This window comes from Asterias rubens, chromosome 10 (genome assembly GCF_902459465.1).
Source record: "Asterias rubens chromosome 10, eAstRub1.3, whole genome shotgun sequence".
In the NCBI taxonomy this organism is placed as follows: domain Eukaryota; kingdom Metazoa; phylum Echinodermata; class Asteroidea; order Forcipulatida; family Asteriidae; genus Asterias; species Asterias rubens.
In genome coordinates this window covers 466,670-480,392 of record NC_047071.1, presented here as the reverse complement: position 1 = coordinate 480,392, position 13,723 = coordinate 466,670, and the positions used below count along the sequence as shown (strand labels likewise).

General features: G+C 39.2%; 2 protein-coding genes across 5 annotated transcripts in view; one reads left to right on the top strand and one right to left on the bottom strand.

Annotated features, from left to right (window-relative positions):
• Positions 1–2,010, bottom strand: part of LOC117295553 (T-complex protein 1 subunit gamma-like) — a 36,800-nt gene extending 34,790 nt beyond the window's left edge. The window contains exons 1-2 of the mRNA XM_033778250.1: positions 1,901–2,010; positions 1,755–1,816 (exon numbers count right to left, since the gene is read on the bottom strand). Of these exons, the coding sequence (XP_033634141.1) occupies positions 1,755–1,816; positions 1,901–1,937 (99 nt within the window). The 5' untranslated portion in view covers positions 1,938–2,010. The remainder of the gene's footprint in view (positions 1–1,754; positions 1,817–1,900) is intronic.
• Positions 2,011–3,850: 1,840 nt separating this feature from the next.
• The window catches only part of LOC117295330 (multiple C2 and transmembrane domain-containing protein 1-like), an 89,575-nt gene continuing 79,702 nt past the window's right edge, over positions 3,851–13,723 (top strand). For 3 of the 4 annotated variants that reach the window (XM_033777908.1, XM_033777907.1, XM_033777910.1), the window contains exon 1: positions 4,210–5,033. In XM_033777908.1, coding sequence (XP_033633799.1) covers positions 4,982–5,033 — 52 coding nt within the window. In that variant the 5' untranslated portion in view covers positions 4,210–4,981. Of the gene's footprint in view, positions 4,008–4,209; positions 5,034–13,723 lie in introns of those variants that run through there. The other variant, XM_033777909.1, reaches the window with a different exon arrangement.

Here is a 13,723-nt window from a genome sequence, read left to right as displayed (position 1 = left end):
CAAAATGTACAGGTTTGAAAAGATGTTTAAAGAAGGTTGTAATTCATATTGGCAAAGCAAGAGCAATTCTTCAAATATTTACTTGGGCTACACTGTGCTTAGTTGTTTGAAAAAGTTTACAAAAAATTTCATCTAGGAGTTTAATTTGTTTGACAAAACTATTGAAAACATCAAAAACACACAAACCCTCTGTTTTATAGTGATTGTGATGATTTTCTTTATTCTTGATTTCATATTTGGCATGTCAACAAAACTTTGTTTTAAAAATGTTTTTTTAAAACACCTCCCTCCCTTCCCCATCCGCAAAAAAGGCAATCAACAATTGTTTTTGTTATGTGGCCTTGGCAAGTCATTGAGGACAGGATGCAATGTACGTTAGGATCACTCTTTGCTGTATTCACATTTTGGAATTATATAGAGGTCATGGAAGACATTACCTTTGTCTGGCCTTACTGCCACTCTAAAAGTTTCCCAAAGACTTTCAGATTTTCTAAAGAAGTGCCTTTTGCAAAATGAAAAAAAGCAGCGCCCACTAAAGAAAGTACATGTATACAAAAATATAAAACTGTCACCCAATCAAAAGCCGTTTATGTTGTATGCTCTTTGGCCCTTTTCTTTCTTTATAAAACAAGGTTGTATGTAAATTATTTGTAAATGTTTTCTTAGTAAAAGCTCAAATTTCCATGTTTGAGATGAACGATTGGATCAAAACTCAATCTTTGAGTGAAAATTTATGACATTCAGAACAAGTTTAAAGCTGATATCTACAACTTACAAGCGTTAAGACAACATTTCAATAACCTCCAAACCAAAAGACTTTAAACTTGAACAAATTTGTATTGTAAATTTAAATTGAATACGTGTGAAATTTACCCATCCCAAAAAAGGTGTGTTGATTTGCCACGAAACGCCTTATTTGGCTTTACAAAATTGGCAATTGTTGGAGCTCAGCTGGGAATATCAATGGGGGTCGAGGTAAAATAAATCAACTGGGAATATTGTATCCATTTATTTTGTTCCAGAGGATAATTACATCAGACATGTTTTGGGCAGAAACAGAAATGTAGTTTAGGATAAATTTGTTGTAAAGAAAAACACAACAAGGCTCATTAGGAGAAGTTAAAGTATTCTGTCACAAGGACTGTCACTTCCCTAGAAATTACAGAAAATGAAGCCTGAATCATGGCATACATTACATTTACAAGTAACAATTGTGAATTGTTTAAAATGCAATTACAAAAGTCAAAAATCTTCCTTACTTTAAAACAAATTAAAAATTAAAGAGAAAACTGTCTGTTTTATTTAGGCTATTTGTTTTTATTTTAAACAAAACAAAATAAATAGGAAGAGATAAAGGCTAAAGTAATTTGCCATTGATTTAAGCAATAATATATCAAGGTATCATATTCATACAAAGAGTATACTGTATACAGATGACATTTGTCAACAAAGTCAGTTTGCAATTCAATGCACATGACACACGACCAAGTTCTAGAATGTTCCGTGTACAAACGAATGGGAACCGATTTCCTAAAATAAAAAAACACACCCAAACCAAACACAACCAGTTTTTTTTTAGATTATTAACCCATTTATAAAAACAGAAAACCAATAAAATCACACTATTTAACAAACACGTTCATGTCATGTTCAACAATTTTAACATCTACGGACAAAATTTGTTACAATGGACTTTTCCGTGCGTGTGTGGGCCATGTGATAATTTCAACATGGCGTCTACCACGAGTTCTTACCTTTGCTGCAGTTACGTTGCCAAGTTGCACTTTACGGCCGCTTTCTCGCTTAGTGTTCTGGTCTGAAAGAAAAATAACCAGCGAAATTATGTGTCTAATTCATCATGTTTCATAAAACGTATATTGATTACTGAATGGGTACTTACTTAGAACCAAAATCGGTTGTCCTCCGCCCTGATACATTGTGAATTTTTGGAAAGATCTCGTTGCTCTGCAAACTCATGCCCGTGTTCACAGACGTTGACAAAAGAGGGCGCTATATCAGATTTATGATGAGCGTCTTTTTCGCTGACTCTGTTTTTCTCGGCAGCCAGGGCGCGCCAGCAGGGAGCCACCGTTGTGATTTGTGTATCTGCTGGCCGGATGCAAACAAACAAACAAACAAACAAACAAACAAACACACACACAAACACACACACAGACAAACAAATAAACAAACAAACAAACAAACAAACACACACACAAACACACACACAGACAAACAACAAACAAACAAACAAACAAACAAACAATCAAACATACAAGCAAACCGACTGACAGACAGACATACAGACACAGACAGACAGACAGACAGACAGACAGACAGACAGACAAAAAAAACTCCTGTAGAAAGAGGGAAACATTAATTTTTAGAAAACGTACCATTGGGTTTTGGAACCGTTCGTCGGTTTTAATGAATGTAAATTTAATAGTAAAACTAACCTTAATTTTTGTTTTTTTAAGTAATAGGGCCTATATAGCGTTTTATTTTTAAGCGTGTGTTACAGAATATTTCCAGATTAGAAATCACTTTGTCTAAAACCCCATCATCGGTATTCATCAGACGAGAATCGTTGCTCAAAATGGTAATAACTGTAACATTGTCAACAGTTGTTGTGCTTCTTCCCTATAAGTAAGATTGGATTGTCATAAATTTTTGGAGTGACAACCAAACAAAGGTACGCCCGGACTCTAACTGTCGAAAATACAAGAAATAATATATCATTTTGTATTGCTTAGTGATGTGTTTTATAATAATGGTAATAAACTACAGCATTTATAAAGCTCCCTTTGCTGGGAAAAAAGGAACCATCAAAGGCGCCGGTTACAGGAAGAAGAAAGAGATTAAGTTAAAGTTTTGTCAAGATGTTAAAGCAAGCAAGAACAAGTGCGGGCCCTATAAAACGAATCTTTTTTTTCAGACTACATGTATACAAAATTATTATTATCCCGATGCTGATTTACTCCCACGATCGAGGGCGGATCCAGACCAACATTAGGGAGGCAAAACTGGTCAAAGATCGGCGCGGGAAAAAGGTAAAGGAAGACATTTCATGCTAAGCAAATTCATGTGTGCTTACAGGCTTGATGAAATTGGGCCCTGCAGCTATATAAGGCTACTTTAAATTAACTTACAATTTCCTCTTATTCCAGTAAACAATAACTGTTGTATGTCGTCAGTAAAATTTAGAATTATACAATGCAAAGTAGTAATGTATATAGGCCTGCTACCTTTAGTGTTTTTTAACCGTTTGATTGTTTTGATCGTAGTATGTTCAGATACTATGCAGTAAAAATAACGTGCATTTAAAAAATAAAAATAATTACATGCGTTTTGAGAGATCGCCTAAGTTCCGGAGTGAACACTGAATGCCCAACCATGCAGGAAGAATAATCCATATAAATATTATAGGAAAACACTATCTGAGAAGCAGTTAGCCTATCATCAGTGCAGTACTGCAGATACAAATAATTTTTACGTGTACCCACCCCTTCAATTGTTTTTTTACTTCTAAGTGAACTGTTTCTCAAAATGCTTTATACATGTACTAGGCCTACTACCTAACGCTGCTGCAGAGTAAACCTAAAGTTTGTATTCATTATTCTAAGAGTACAACCTAGTTATTCCCTTTAATTGAACACCACCTGTTTGTTTCAATAACCCGCTCGCAACAAAAAATGTATTTTTATTCGATCTGACAGCGCCGCGCACGGCAACCAGCATACCAGCCGAAAAAGTCGTCTGTTCAGTTTTTGTGCATTCAGTGTACACAAGGGGCAGGAAGATAGACGTTGCATGTGTTTGATGTTTATCTTTTGCGAGAGCATGCGAGAGCAGAGTTACCAGAGAAACAGGCCGTCGTCTTGTGAATATTAGCTAAGTGACTAATTGTTTAAACAAATATATTTAAAACGTGCCGGTGTATGTAGGAAGGAGACGGACGAACACCCGCTCCCCCGGTGTGACCATGATGATGGAATCTGCAGTAAACCGTAAGTTGTCAAGAATAATAATATTATTGCGATTATGTGCTTGTTTGAGAAGCGGGTTCAGTGTACCGTATCGTACCGCCAATGGTGGGGTGGCATGGTGGTGGTTTTGGTACATGAACTGCGGGTGGGATGTGGGGGTCGTGCGCACTGTGCTGTATCGGGGTTGGTTTATAATTTCTTGGTGGAAGGCAGAGGACAGGAACTGGACATTCTTTTCCACTCGTTGTAGTGTTATGGTACTGATGCACATAAACCACTTGTTCGTACCACTCACTGGCACTGCAGTAAACCGGTTTGTACATGTAGTAGCCAGGTAGCACTGCCAGTGGCTAGTTTTACTTGGAGCCTTTTACTTTTTATAAGCCTGTTTCTCCATGATTGTTGTACCATAACTATACTTTCTTTACAAAGTTTAAATTTGAGTAGTGCCTCTGTTGTCTGTTTGTTTGGTGGACTTCTTTGCAACTCCTGCTCGAGTGTTGTGTTTGGAAGAGGATGTTGTTTTCTACAGCTCCACACAAATAGAGAGTTGAATGAACTGTACACTTTTCTTGGTAATGCACTTACTTGTCAATTGGATGACGCAGCACAGTATGAGCTTTTACTCAACTACTTGAGACTGTACCCTGTACACACACAACAAGGAGGCTCATATGCAACTCATTGCCATACCTTCTCTTCAAAATTCAACTGTACGACAAGTCTCACCATTCTAAAATCTAACACTAGAAAAAAGCTACAGATTTTACCACATTGGCTTTGCCTGAGCATGGTCGATTGTGCCAACTTTAGCAACTACATCGGTGGAAAACTGCTGGAAAACTTGTGTAACTCAGAGAAACAAAGAATCTTCAAACATTTGGTGAGGAGGAGCAAGTGTTAACTTGGTTGTGATATTAACTGAAACCGTTTGCCAACTTGCAGTTATCGTCTAGCTCTGAACTATTTGGATTGGTGCTATGTTGTGATTTGGCATGGAGTCGGCTGTACCTCAGATAGTGGTTACTTTAAATAATGTGGTGAAGGGTGAGTTGAAAACTAGGTGGAAAGGATGGACAGTGAAATTATGGCCTTCAGCTCGTGCCCTTAATTTGTAAAGCTATGTTTGGTCTAGGGTAGACTACATTTACAGTTTTAATTGCAAAGTATACGTATCATGATTGTAATGAAAAAGTCATGTCATATAATGAGGCTAACTCACTGAACTGGTCAAGTCCAACATGGGACTCTGAGGAAATAATGTAGCTCTTGATTTTGTGTTAGAGCATAGAGCTAGGACTATGGTTAGAGTAGAGTAGGGTCCAGAGGGATTGTCAACATAACTACAGCAGGCATGTAGCTGTATGGAATGATAAACTCTAAGCCTGTTACTGCAGACACGTCACCGACACACATGCTGGCTGTCTCATTATGCAGCACCCTTTGTGATGTTACGACCAGTACGCACATGCAGTAACTGGGTTTAAGCTCATTCATTATTTATGTAACAGCCACAGGCATGTTATGATCATAACACTTAGTCACAGTTCCCCTTTAAAATATTGGATTTAACAGACTCATCCCAATGACTGCAACATTGTGTACTGGTAGTGGTATAGACAATGTGACCTGTGACATCAAATGTTTACAAAAGAGCCGCCAATCGTTGACTTTCTGCTGTCAATATTTGTACACAGCCTAATGGAAGAAAACATGGAGATAGCATTATAAAAATCAAATTCTTTTCAACTTTTGATATGATGAAAGGGGCACATCTCAAAACTTGTCCAGCCTTTACTTTCATAACTTCTGGATTTAAGTGGAAATTATGACACAAAATGTTAACTTTCCCATAATGACCAGTGCAGTATCTTGCCTGCCAGACTAGCCAAATGATGTACAACGTCACACTTATTGTAAACAAAGTTCACATGTTCAATAGTCCCATGTGTATTCGAACAATGGGACCTTTTCAAGTGCATGATTTTAACTTCCTTTACCAGGCCTGATGTTTCATTCTTGAAAGGGAAAGGGCACCAAGACATTTTCTCCTTTGTAAATGGCACCTCACTCTAGAGGAATCTGGAAGTTTCTCTTGGAATGTTTTAAGAGGCACACAGGCAATGACCAGGGGTACGGCCACTTTTATAAACTCGACCTACAAGTGTAAACAACTTTCAGGAGTTTAATTGTCAGAGGCTCTTCATAAAATGTACACTGAATCACATTGCTCATGTAAAGTTTGAGTGGTCTAGGGTGGCGCGCCAAGTTTATGTAAAGTTTGAGTGGTCTAGGGTGGCGCGCCAAGTTTATGTAAAGTTTGAGTGGTCTAGGGTGGCGCGCCAAGTTTATGTAAAGTTTGAGTGGTCTAGGGTGGCGCGCCAAGTTTATGTAAAGTTTGAGTGGTCTAGGGTGGCGCGCCAAGTTTATGTAAAGTTTGAGTGGTCTAGGGTGGCGCGCCAAGTTTATGTAAAGTTTGAGTGGTCTAGGGTGGCGCGCCAAGTTTATGTAAAGTTTGAGTGGTCTAGGGTGGCGCGCCAAGTTATGTAAAGTTTGAGTGGTCTAGGGTGGCGCGCCAAGTTTATGTAAAGTTTGAGTGGTCTAGGGTGGCGCGCCAAGTTTATGTAAAGTTTGAGTGGTCTAGGGTGGCGCGCCAAGTTTATGTAAAGTTTGAGTGGTCTAGGGTGGCGCGCCAAGTTTATGTAAAGTTTGAGTGGTCTAGGGTGGCGCGCCAAGTTTATGTAAAGTTTGAGTGGTCTAGGGTGGCGCGCCAAGTTTATGTAAAGTTTGAGTGGTCTAGGGTGGCGCGCCAAGTTTATGTAAAGTTTGAGTGGTCTAGGGTGGTGCGCCAAGTTTATGTAAAGTTTGAGTGGTCTAGGGTGGCGCGCCAAGTTTATGTAAAGTTTGAGTGGTCTAGGGTGGCGCGCCAAGTTTATGTAAAGTTTGAGTGGTCTAGGGTGGCGCGCCAAGTTTATGTAAAGTTTGAGTGGTCTAGGGTGGCGCGCCAAGTTTATGTAAAGTTTGAGTGGTCTAGGGTGGCGCGCCAAGTTTATGTAAAGTTTGAGTGGTCTAGGGTGGCGCGCCAAGTTATGTAAAGTTTGAGTGGTCTAGGGTGGCGCGCCAAGTTTATGTAAAGTTTGAGTGGTCTAGGGTGGCGCGCCAAGTTTATGTAAAGTTTGAGTGGTCTAGGGTGGCGCGCCAAGTTTATGTAAAGTTTGAGTGGTCTAGGGTGGCGCGCCAAGTTTATGTAAAGTTTGAGTGGTCTAGGGTGGCGCGCCAAGTTTATGTAAAGTTTGAGTGGTCTAGGGTGGCGCGCCAAGTTTATGTAAAGTTTGAGTGGTCTAGGGTGGCGCGCCAAGTTTATGTAAAGTTTGAGTGGTCTAGGGTGGCGCGCCAAGTTTATGTAAAGTTTGAGTGGTCTAGGGTGGCACGCCAAGTTTATGTAAAGTTTGAGTGGTCTAGGGTGGCGCGCCAAGTTTATGTAAAGTTTGAGTGGTCTAGGGTGGCGCGCCAAGTTTATGTAAAGTTTGAGTGGTCTAGGGTGGCGCGCCAAGTTTATGTAAAGTTTGAGTGGTCTAGGGTGGCGCGCCAAGTTTATGTAAAGTTTGAGTGGTCTAGGGTGGCGCGCCAAGTTTATGTAAAGTTTGAGTGGTCTAGGGTGGCGCGCCAAGTTTATGTAAAGTTTGAGTGGTCTAGGGTGGCGCGCCAAGTTTATGTAAAGTTTGAGTGGTCTAGGGTGGCGCGCCAAGTTTATGTAAAGTTTGAGTGGTCTAGGGTGGCGCGCCAAGTTTATGTAAAGTTTGAGTGGTCTAGGGTGGCGCGCCAAGTTTATGTAAAGTTTGAGTGGTCTAGGGTGGCGCGCCAAGTTTATGTAAAGTTTGAGTGGTCTAGGGTGGCGCGCCAAGTTTATGTAAAGTTTGAGTGGTCTAGGGTGGCGCGCCAAGTTTATGTAAAGTTTGAGTGGTCTAGGGTGGCGCGCCAAGTTTATGTAAAGTTTGAGTGGTCTAGGGTGGCGCGCCAAGTTTATGTAAAGTTTGAGTGGTCTAGGGTGGCGCGCCAAGTTTATGTAAAGTTTGAGTGGTCTAGGGTGGCGCGCCAAGTTTATGTAAAGTTTGAGTGGTCTAGGGTGGCGCGCCAAGTTTATGTAAAGTTTGAGTGGTCTAGGGTGGCGCGCCAAGTTTATGTAAAGTTTGAGTGGTCTAGGGTGGCGCGCCAAGTTTATGTAAAGTTTGAGTGGTCTAGGGTGGCGCGGCAAGTTTATGTAAAGTTTGAGTGGTCTAGGGTGGCGCGCCAAGTTTATGTAAAGTTTGAGTGGTCTAGGGTGGCGCGCCAAGTTTATGTAAAGTTTGAGTGGTCTAGGGTGGCGCGCCAAGTTTATGTAAAGTTTGAGTGGTCTAGGGTGGCGCGGCAAGTTTATGTAAAGTTTGAGTGGTCTAGGGTGGCGCGCCAAGTTTATGTAAAGTTTGAGTGGTCTAGGGTGGCGCGCCAAGTTTATGTAAAGTTTGAGTGGTCTAGGGTGGCGCGCCAAGTTTATGTAAAGTTTGAGTGGTCTAGGGTGGCGCGCCAAGTTTATGTAAAGTTTGAGTGGTCTAGGGTGGCGCGCCAAGTTTATGTAAAGTTTGAGTGGTCTAGGGTGGCGCGCCAAGTTTATGTAAAGTTTGAGTGGTCTAGGGTGGCGCGCCAAGTTTATGTAAAGTTTGAGTGGTCTAGGGTGGCGCGCCAAGTTTATGTAAAGTTTGAGTGGTCTAGGGTGGCGCGCCAAGTTTATGTAAAGTTTGAGTGGTCTAGGGTGGCGCGCCAAGTTTATGTAAAGTTTGAGTGGTCTAGGGTGGCGCGCCAAGTTCAAGTTCTGGTAGTCAAAGCATAAGATTTTGGGTTCAAATGAGCAAGACACTATCTAAATGCTCCTTGGCATTTCTAACTTTGGACTGTATTGAGCATTGGACTTGATGCTCACACACCCTGTGTAACACTAGATCAAGGAAGGTGAATTGAGAACAGGCATTATTTTATGACCACAGATCAGGATCTGCTGTCACAGAGATCAAAATTTACCGTGGATACAGGCCCAAGGCCAGTTCAAAAGTACATTCCCTGTCAGCTCGGCCTTGGCCAAGTGGTTAAATATTGGTGATTTATGCTATTAATGGTGAGAAAGTTTTTTTGTACATGGGTCAGATCTGCCAAGTCTTCCTGATTTTGATTCTTCCCCTAATTACAATATGCAACTAGGGGAGGCATATTGGATTGTGTTTTTAAACATAAACCCCCCTTGCCTAACTGAACATCTTTACACAAAACCACAATACATTCCAACCTGTAATTAATTAATGTATTATGGAGATCAATGTTTCATAATGGCACTTTCCACTGGAGTTGCCTGTGTGGCATTGATTAGTTTTATGTAAAGTCTAATCCTTTTTATGGACAAGTCAGTGTGATAAATGGCACACCTTATTGATCAGCCGCTATATAGGAAATCAAGAAGTGTGACGACACCGCATACATACTATCATAAATGTACAATATGAACGATGAAGAAACAGTATACCTACAGTCTACATGTTCTGCTTCATGTAGCTTATGAAAAGGGTAGTGTCATCGTTGGTTTTTTTTTATGCGAATTTTTAAAGAAAGGTAAAAAACAATAAAATTCACCTATGAATGTTTCAGTTGAATAGACCCTTCCCATGAAATATGTACATTGCACATAGCGCGTGCGCACTAACATTTTGGTTGGCAAAATGAGGGAACATCGCGCTGTTTTGTACACGGCTAATGGGTGCGTGACGCAGACGCGATTGCTTGTGCTTAGTGCACAACTCTATGGCGTTTGCCAACCAACGGGGTCTGTACGCATGCGTGAATGTGATTAGCATATTTCATGGGAAGGGTCCATTGAATACAGTGTCTACGTGTTGCGAAAACAGCACAAACCTGTGACTGTAAAATCATCAAGATCATTGGAAAAAAAGTTGGGACCAACTGTATCTCTGGCCGCTGTCTTGAGTCGTGAGCGCCGTATTCAAACGATGTGGCACCATGCAATAGTTTGAAAAGTCACCTAGGAGACGATCTTTGGAAATTCAAACATGTTGACATACACGTCTCTTTCTAATTCAAAGTAGACTTTCTGATAAGAATTCCACAATTTCTTTTTGGGGTCATTGCCAAAGTATAACCCTACTTTTGTGTGTGTGTATTATGGTGCACAATTTGCACTATGGTGAATACACTGTACCTACAGTACGTATGCATGGATTACAGCACACATGATTATTTAGAACATAGAGGCATAAAGACAGTTTTAGGAAGCATGTTTTAGAATTTAATAAATTTTTAGGCTTGTTCAAATAAAAACAGTCGACAATTTTTTCTAATCATCTAAGGTTCACTTTATTTGCAACCACATACGGTTGGATTCTTTATAAAAATACTAAAACTTACAAAATACATATAACAGAAACTTTAAAATCATTAATCTATACAATATGTATTACAAAATGAAATTCTCACTTTGAATCACATAGTGTTGAAAAAAATAAAAGTTTTGGTCCAGGAAGGATTTGGATCCTGAATGTGCCCCAAAAACTTCAGCCATTATTCCAGTGGAACTTTTCCACTTGACTTCCACTTCCTTGAACATGTGTGTTGTGTTACATGGAAAGTACAGTCATTGCTGAAGTATGTAGTCATTGTTAAAAGTTTTCTTTAAAATCACAGTTAACGTGTATGTGAATCATACACTATTGCATTCACCTAAAATAATGCCTGTTGAGGAAGCAAATCAATGTTGTGGTTTTGTTATTTTCCACTCTCAGTTGGCATTGTGTGCTAGTGTTAAACTACAGTTTAATCCTAGGTACTGTCATTTAAAATATTGGACACCTTTTCTACAGAAAGGTGACACAATTAACTGCCTCAAAACACAACATTTGAAAACAGTCACTAAAACAAACACCTGTTGTTAAAAAATAAAGTGTCATAAAATTATGGCAGTGGTTCCAGCTTCAAATTATTTCAAATAGCCTAATTTAAGATTTTAAAGTGCAAGTTAATAATAAGTGTGGGTCAATGTGGACAAATTTAAGTTAACAAACGTATTTCGCTCTTTGATTCAGTTTAAAAAAATTGGGTTGGGTTTAAACCTCTAGTTGGGTTTAAACCTCTAGTTGAAAACCTCGTCACCACACATTGATTCCCTTATTAAAATTTTCATCTATTTTATAGTTTTATTAATGAAATAATAAAACCATCAGTCCATGCACTTCTCATGTTTTGACATCGGTCTCTTTATGGCGTCGTTCTGCAGAGCATTAGTTCCAGTGTTTTGCTTCAACTCAAAAGAATGATTGAATCAGACAAGGACAAATTGTTGTACTTTGTATTGTGAACACCAGCTCCGCCCAAAATAACCATTGATTTTTTGATAAATCAATAATATAATCAATTTTACAATTTAATTTAAGTTAATGTAGCTAGCAGTATGATCATAGGAATTGTCAGTTTGGCTCCAAACCAATATCAAGTATTTTCTTTTTCAATGTTTTCCCTTTCAAAGAATTGTTTTAAATTGAAAAATTTCATCTTTTACCTACCCACAATTTGCAAAAAGAAGTCTCAGTTTTTAAATATAAAACAATATTTCTCTCTGAACATTGATCTTGCTGATTTGTGGTATACCAAGTTCTATAGTATTGTTTGAGTAATAATGACCTAGTGTGATAACTTGTATACTAACTATGGGTCATACACGTGGGTGATTGATGAAACTTTTCGAGTACATTAAACAAGATTTTACTTGACAATAATAACACTTTAATCATACATAAAGTAGATCGTGCATGACCTTGGCACTGATATAGATAATCACCATGAATGTAATGAACATCCATCATTTATCATGGCCTGTCATTGTCAAATATTAGCATTCTGAAAAAGGTGTGCACGGAAAGGTGACTGGAAATTTGTGTGCACGGAAATTTGTGTTTACAGTTCTGTAAACACAAATTTTGAATTTTCTACAAAATTAGAAGTGCCCCCTACCGGTAGAAAACTATTGTGCCCCTACCTTGTGTGAGACGGTAATGATATGTAAGTGTCCTGAGAAATTATGTTGTCTGAAGTGCCCCCCCCCCCCAATCTCCCCAATAAACAAATTTGAAAAGATCTCCAAAACTCGCCTCGAGGCAAGTTTTAGTGATTCTAATTACTGTGGTGTCAGTCTGTGTCCAGTTGTAAACAATGGCAGCCAGAGATGTTATTAGTACTCGATTCGGAGCTCTTGAAGACACTATTTTGTTGTTGCTGTTTGTAATTGTGCACTTCTTGACAAAATTGCCTGTAAACCAGCTGTGTCAAAACTCCATTCAATGACCCTACCTTATAAGAAGAGTGTACAATGTAATGTTATGAATTACCACAAATCACATGCTTTTCGTTTACAAGTGAAAGTGGTGTTCATTGAGATGACAATAGGCGATGTGACCTATGTTTACATTCAAATCGTCCTCTGTTGACAAAACACTGTACACATCTTGTTTCGCCGGGCAAAAAGACGCTTAGTCATGGTAACATTGCGTGTACTTTCTAGCTGGCTGCCAAAACACAAAGGTTTTGCCGGGTGGTATGTGCGCGAATCATGTTATGGTTTTCGAGTGACGTCGGAGGTCACATCGTCTATAGGAAACCAATTTCATCAAACAGCCATAACAGCATTCCCAGTTGATTTGCTACCTTCCGCCCCGGCCAGATAGCTTAGTTGGTAGAGCACTCGGCACATTAATCTGTTGGTTGTTGGTTCAAATCCCTCTCTAGTCAGTTTGTCTTTGTTAAACTTTTTTGCGATAGCCGCCATCCGTGCCAGATTGTGAGATGACGTGAATTTCCGCTTCAAAGGTTCTTGCTGGAAGCTAGGAAAAAACATTGAAAACTCCGAAGCTGGGAGAGCAATGAACCAAAATATCTGCCTCATTTGAGAACCATTGCTTTGTTTTTCAGTGTAAACATGTTAATTGTCTGTCAATATTTTTGAAAAGATAAATTTTGCTGATCTGGTCCGAACAATTTTGAACAGCGTTTTAAACCATTGATTATTTTGAAAGGCCCTTAGCTCTCATGTGTTTTGGTGATATCTGAGTGCGTTGTGTACATCATGGTGTTTGTATAAAAACATCTCACGTCCAGTGAACTTGAAGGCAGTTGACACTATCGGTAATTCCTCAAAATAATTGTTAGCATAAAAACTTACTTTCTTAGAACGAAGTAATTTTCCACGAATTAGATTTTGAGACCTCAGAATTAGATTTTTAGGTCCCGAAATCAAGCATCTGAAAGCACACAACTTCCTGTGACAAGGTTGTTTTTTCTTCCATTATTATCTTGCAACTTCGACAACCAATGGAGTTAAAATTTTCACAGGTTTGTTGTTTTGTGCATATGTTGAGATACACCAAGTGAGACGACTGGTCTTTGACAATTATCACAGGTGTCACTGTCTAGTGTCTTTTAAAAAGCTCCTTGAGACAAAAACTCACTTTTAAATAGTTTGTTGAACATTTGTGGATAACATGTAACTCATCTTAAATTTTTAATAGATCTATTATTATTTTTGCATCGGGGATGAAGAATTTGTTTGTTCTTTTTGTACCCTTTGCACCGTATACTCAGTACTTTCATGAGTGCTGTGAAAAAAATCCACAGGTAAATCACTCGAGTGGGATTTGAACCTAAGACTT